The sequence below is a fragment of the Choristoneura fumiferana genome, chromosome 2, assembly GCF_025370935.1.
Source record: "Choristoneura fumiferana chromosome 2, NRCan_CFum_1, whole genome shotgun sequence".
Classification (NCBI taxonomy): domain Eukaryota; kingdom Metazoa; phylum Arthropoda; class Insecta; order Lepidoptera; family Tortricidae; genus Choristoneura; species Choristoneura fumiferana.
Genome location: NC_133473.1, coordinates 827,116 through 833,729, shown reverse-complemented (window position 1 = coordinate 833,729; position 6,614 = coordinate 827,116). Strand labels below are relative to the sequence as shown.

Sequence of the window (6,614 nt, the reverse complement as noted above, 5' to 3'; positions counted from 1 at the left end):
ATTGACTGCCCCTACTGGGTAAAGATCTCCTCATTTTTACCACTTGTCTCTGTTAATGAGTTTTTTTTTCTTCAAATATATCTTTATTCTGTGATAAACCTATAATAAAGTAAAGAGATGTTCACTGTTGGCTCGCGTCATTTATATCAAATTTATTATTCATAATAATAAATGTGATGTAATTGTTAGCGCGGAAGGAACGAGAGTCAGGAATTGGAAAACCTGATGCGAGGCACGGAGAAACGAAGGTTTCTATACGGCCTGAGGTGTAGGTATGGAGGAACAGCCACCAGCAAGAGTGGACTGTATTTAATAAAGGGGTTATGGTAGACAATCTACGTTGGCAGTCAGTGGTAGATGGAAGAGCACGCCTACCTTGAGGATCCTTGCGTAGCTCCCAGTGCACGATGTCCAGGGTCCAGGGTCCAGCGTCCAAGGACGGAGCGGACCAGAACAATCCAGTAGGGCGTAGCCCGTTCGTTTCACACACTAAACAGCACCAAGTGTTCGTAAAAAGTCTAAAACGGTGGCCACCTCAGCTTCCTTCACCAAGTAGCACTCGCGACGAATCGAGAGGCACCAAAAGATGGAACAAAGTCCTGAATACCAATATTTTACAGCGACAAGATCATGCGCGTGTCGACATTTCTCTCGAACTCCTTCTATCTCCATGTTGGCTGGCGCTCGGCGAGCCGCGTTTAAATCCGCCAATCAGGGCGCGCTCCTGTCGCGCGCGCGATGCGATAGAAGATACGTAGGCGTGCGGGGAGGGAAAAGGACATAGGATATGGTGGTTATACTGACTGCCAACCTAAGCAACTTTTTTGGAAGTAATAAAATTTGCACGAAAGCAAAAGGCGCATTAAAAGCGCGCGAAATTCAAACGTACTTATTTGGCGTTACCATTTCCTCCCCCCGTTAAAGGGTTGCCTTTACAAACATTACATTATAATAAAGGAGCAAACACTCGGCAATTTATGCTTAGCTAACTAAGAATTAAAATTTAAGATCTACATATAGAGTCTGAAACTCCAATAACTTGCTTATTACTACTAGCTACCTATGACTAAAATTATTGAAAAAAGGGAGCTGCAGACTTATTGACTAGGTAATGGGCATAATCGAACAACGGGGCGCGTAAAAGTACCCTTAGTGGTCCTAACAGTAACAACACGCGTAGTACCATCCTTCGAGGGATGAACAGCGTCCACTATACCCAAAGGCCAAGAAAAAGGTGGTATGTTGTCGGTTATAATGACAACAACTGTACCTATTTGAATAGGCGTGGTTGGTGTTGTCCACTTCGCGCGAGATTGCAATTGATGCAAGTACTCAACTCGCCATCGCTGCCAGAAACTTTTTACAATTTTGTCGAGGAGAGAATATCTCTCTTGCAAATTTAAGTTTTCCACATACGGAGTGGGCAAGGAGAGTAGTGGCGCCGTGTGGAGAAAATGAGCCGGCGTGAGTGCAGCAGGCTCTGCGGGGTCGCTACTCATAGCAGTGAGCGGGCGCGAGTTTACAAGTGCCTCGACCTGGGCTAGCACAGTCAGCAGCTCCTCGTAAGACAATATCTGCTGTCCAACGACCTTGAACAGATGATTCTTAACGAGCTTAACCATACTTTCCCAACTTCCTCCGAAATGGGGAGATGCGGGTGGATTGAATTTCCAATCAATGCGATTTTCCGAAAGTTGGTTTTCAAAGTGGGGTCGGTACTGGTCGAGAAACTTGTAAAGGTCACGTAAGTATGATCGGCAGCCAATGAAATTGGTTCCTTGGTCCGAGTACATACATTGTACTGGACCGCGACGCGACGCGAAAAAACGCTTTAATGCTGACAAGAAATTGACAGTACTCAACTCTGTCGCTATCTCTATATGGAGACAACGTGTCGTGAGGCACGTGAAAATACACAGCCATGCTTTGCGGCTTTTGACGCCTCGTCCACGCACTGGCGTATACTGGATAGGACCAGCGTAGTCGCATCCTGTGTGCGTGAAAGGCTTAACTGCTTGGTTGACGCGGCAATCCGGCAAGTCAGCCATGAGCGGCAAAGAAGGTCGTGGTTTTGCTCTAAAGCAAGTGTTGCAGTTGTGGATGCGATGACGGATTACTCGTCGAGCGGCGAGTATCCAGTACTGACACCTGAGTAAGGACATCAGTAGTTCGGGGCCGGCATGCAAATGCTTCTTGTGATAGTAATCAACTACCATATCCACGACGTGATCGCGACGCGGGAACACAAACGGATGTTTCTGCACGTAATCAATTTTAGCATTTGTCAGACGGCCGCCAACGCGAATTAAACCGTCCTCGTCTAAAAACGGATGCAGCTTTTGTAATGTGGGAGAACATGGTTCTCTATTTTTCAAATTTTGAATGTCTTGTCTGAAGTGAACATTCTGAAGAGAGGTTATAATTTTCTTTTCCGCTACTTCCAAGTCAGATCTGGAAACCGTCGCTCTGCGCGGCAGTAATTTTAAGAAACGGCATACGTAAACCGTGATTCGCAATAGTTTTGACCAAGATGAGGTCCGCTGTGCGAGTGTGTAAAGGGGAGACTCGGCACTATCCGTAGTGACGGCATGTGCTAGTGGCTTTAGTTCAGGTATTTCACCTTCACCGACGGCATCGCGATCGTGTTCTTTTATGGGCCACTCTGTCGGATCATTCAAAACCCATGGCGGTCCCTGGTACCACAGCGGATGGCCTATAAGCTTCGCGGGCGAGAGGCCACGTGATAAACAGTCAGCCGGGTTCTGAACTCCAGCTACGTGGTGGAAGCAATCGGCGGGTACGTTCTCAACTATCTTTACGACGCGATTGGCCACAAACGTTTGCCAGCGGTGAGGAGATGAATTAATCCAGCAAAGAACGATCTTCGAGTCAGTGAAGGCATAGATCTGATTGATTTTATAGCGTGGTTCGAAGTTATCTAACACCGTACGCATGAGCTTCGAGAGCAGAACTGCAGCGCAAAGCTCCAGTCTCGCTACAGAAGCGGTTTTCAGCGGTGCTACTTTTGATTTTGAACACACCAGCTGAACCGTCACGTCAGCTCCATTAGCGACCCTAAGGTACACGACGCCACCGTAAGCACGCTCGCTAGCGTCTCCGAAACCTAAAAGCATCGCGGTGCAACCTTGCACTACCCCGAGATGGCGCGGTATACGAATCTCGTTAAGTCTCGGCAGCTCAGCACAAAACTGGTCCCACAATTCGACAATACGCTGTGGAGGCGTTTCATCCCAGTCACACTTTATCAGCCATAGCTCCTGAATAAGAAGCTTTGCGTACAAAATGGTGGGAGCTACTAAGCCCACGTTGTCCCACAGACGTGCTACGGTTGACAGTATGGCCCTTTTGGTACACGCTGTATCAGGTTCATTGACCTTGAAATAAAAGAAGTCCCCTACTTTATTCCAATGTAGACCGAGGATTTTTTGAGGAACACCTTTATCTATTTCGAGCTCTGTGGACGCTCGGTGCGAAGCAGGGATCTCACGCAACACGCTTTCCGAATTGCACGTCCACTTGACAAGATCAAACTGACCACGTTTGAATAGATTTATGAGCTCTTTGCTCGCAGCTATAGCCACAGTCTCGTCATTGGTCGCCGAGTCGTCAGCCATAATGCTGAAACAGACGTCATCCATATAGGTAGAGGTAGACGCTATGGTCGCCGCGATAGGGAACTGACCGCCGTCATCCGCGATAAGCTGATGCACTACGCGCAGCGCGTGGAATGGGCTCGACTTCATGCCGAAGCATACTCGGTTAAACTCATAGGTACTCATAGGGTCTTGCGGGTGAAATCGGAACAAGATCCTTTGAAAACGGCGATCGGATTCATGCACTCCTATCTGCAAATACATTTGACGACAGTCTGCGGTAAGGGCGATTTTAAATAACCTAAAGTTTAGAAGTATACAAAAAAGATCACCCTGTAGATTCGGGCCCGAGTGCAAGACGTCATTGAGAGACATGCCTGTTGTCGTTTTGCAGCTCGAATCTAAAACCATGCGAAATTTCGTAGTATCCTTGTCGCTACGAATAACTACAAGGGTCGGTATAAAATATCCGACACTATCTACGTCAGTCGTTACCTCCGATAAGTATCCCTTATTGACGTATTCGCGAATGATATCGTCAAAGGCGGTACGTAACGCGCTGGATGCCTCCAGCTTTCTTTCGAGGCATAAAAACCTGCGATAGGCGGCGGTATGAGAATCACCCAACTTATACACGTCATCACTAAAAGGCAACGCAACAGTGTACCTACCACTATCATCGCGAGTAGTGGTGGTGCGAAAGTGATGTTCACATTCCAGGTCATCGCGACTGTGAGCGGGCGGAGCGGTAACCTCTTCAAGCTCCCAGAACTTCTTAAGAACTTGGTCCAACGGCGACTCATGGACGACAGCGCAACAAGCAGTTGTGAATTTATATTTATATGGGGCCTGTACTACGGCAGGAACTGAACCCATCATAATATATCCCAATACTGTTTGTATAGCGGGCGGTATGTCGGGTACACTGCTATGTACCATGTTAGGTAGCAACAGGTGCGGAAATATAGATGCGCCGAGTAGCACATCCACCGAGGCGGGCGACGCGAACGACTCATCGGCCAGCGGGAGCGACGATATGTGGGACAACATGGATACGTTCACGGGCACCGTCGGCAGGTTGTCCGTGATACGGTCTACTACGAGCCCCGATACATCAAAACTAGTATTTTCGTTAAATCGCGAATATATCTTAAAGTCAGCCGTGCCTTTAATAGATTTTTCCGCGCCGCCTATACCGCGAACAATCATGCGAGATTTTTTATTGTAGTTCAAACCCAAACGTGTGCAACAATCCTGAGTAATAAAATTACTTTGAGATGCCGAATCTAACAAACATCTAATTATTTGTGATTTGCCACTACTATCGTAGATTAACACTTGAGCGGTAGAGAGCAATATCGTTGTACGTTGTATACATTGCGCGTTTTGTATGGTGACCTTATCAGGAACGTCACTCACATGCGCGGCAATGGACGTGTTACACGACGTTATTGCGTCATTCGGCAATGGCGGCGGGCGAGACTCAATAGCGGGCTGCGCGGGATGTGGCGGCGGCGAGCCGACCGCCGGGCCGGGCGACGTTTCATTATGAACTTTATCCCTATGCAATAAGGTGTGATGTTTCTGTTGGCAGTTGCGACACTTTGAGTTTGAACCACAATCACGGCATCGATGTTTCAAACTTAAACAATTAATACATCCATTATTTTCTTTAACGCATTTGAAACGTTCAACTGGCGTCATAGTACTGAACGTGGGACATTTAAAGAAATGTTCGTGTACGATATTCTGACACAGACACTTAGTAGGTATCGCGCTGGCTACGTAACTCTGAGCGTTAGGCATCTTCGCTTCGCTTCGCTTAAGTTTAGGCGGTTGCGTGTTACTGAAAGATCGCGACGGGCCTGCACTAATGCTAGGCTGCGTATTTTGATACACTCTATACTGACTTTTGATGAAATCAGAAAGATTACCGAACGTCGGCATTTTCACGTCGCGATATTTCATTTCGAACGCGAGGACCGTTTCGTCGTCCAACTTTTTTAAGGCGGTGTGTAAAAACATGTAATCCGCCAGATCATTCAGATTAAGATGCTTAATTGCATTCGCGGCAGTGACAAACTTGTCCATAAATAGTTGTAAGTTGGACGAAGAAGCGGGGCCAGTCATTTTAAAGTTATTTATTTGGTCTAAATAAGTGGACGCGAGCGTCCGTGTGTCCTGATACCTATCGACCAGACAGCTGACGATCAGCTGATAGTTATCAGCGCACGGCGTTATTCCCGAAAACACAGCCTGGGCCCTTGGCGACAACTTGCCTATTAAATAATACAGCTTGTCGTCATCTGACAGTGATGGGTTGTTATGCACTCTTGACTTAAAACTTGCATAAAATAGAGGCCAATTTCGTATATCACCGTCAAATGACATAAGCTCCAATGGAGGTAAAGCAGGTAATTTAGGCATGATTGGACCGAGTTCTGCCCTCGAAGGTGTTTCGCATTGTTGTATCACACGCTTAATGCGGCAGAACATTTCTTCGAAAGCAATAATTGGCTGGTAATTAGGTTTCGCGCCAATTTTGTTTTTAAGCAATGTTTGATTATACTCATTAACTAAATTTTTAAACTCTGTGCGAACTTCATCGATAGTCGCGACGGAGCAGAGGAATTTCTCTTTAAGCTCTGAGCTCGTGTGAGCTTTAAGGGCACTTTCGTATATGTTTTGAACTAATTGAAAAAGGATATTACGTCGCTCTTCCAACATAAACAAATCAGACTCGTAATCCATGTTTAAGTCTTTACTATCGCCAGAACTACTTTCATTTTGTTTAGCCATAGCGACACGCGAAAATATCGTTTTATACAACCAGTGGGTATGGTCAGTATGGGTATGTACCTATATGCCTACAGAGCGGCGAGGCGAGGCGCGTGCGGCGAGCGCTCTCGATGCCCGTATACGCACGTATATATAGCTACCTAGCGACGAGTGGGTATGCCGCTCGTTTTAAAACGAAAAGGTTAGGTAGGTAGTTACCAA

At 46.6% G+C, this 6,614-nt stretch overlaps 1 protein-coding gene across 1 annotated transcript; it reads right to left on the bottom strand.

Moving 5' to 3' along the window:
* Positions 1 to 206: 206 nt before the first annotated feature.
* LOC141445396 (uncharacterized) lies at positions 207 to 6,413 on the bottom strand. Its single transcript, XM_074111237.1, has 7 exons — positions 6,326 to 6,413; positions 5,803 to 5,920; positions 4,991 to 5,175; positions 4,110 to 4,804; positions 1,956 to 3,758; positions 1,417 to 1,589; positions 207 to 303 (listed from the first exon to the last, which is right to left on the bottom strand). The coding sequence occupies exons 1-7, from the start codon at positions 6,411 to 6,413 to the stop codon at positions 207 to 209; spliced, it is 3,159 nt and encodes a 1,052-aa protein (XP_073967338.1).
* Between the last annotated feature and the right edge of the window lie 201 nt (positions 6,414 to 6,614).

Bases quoted from the DNA above. Each gene is read 5' to 3' on its own strand.
- LOC141445396 (XM_074111237.1), bottom strand. From the start codon at position 6,413: ATGGCTAAACAAAATGAAAGTAGTTCTGGCGATAGTAAAGACTTAAAC. The intron at 5,176-5,802 runs GTATCAGGACAC...CTTATTGCATAG, and splicing joins GTCAGCTGTCTGGTCGATAG to GGATAAAGTTCATAATGAAA. The intron at 4,805-4,990 runs GTATACAACGTA...TTCGCGGTATAG, and splicing joins CACCATACAAAACGCGCAAT to GCGGCGCGGAAAAATCTATT.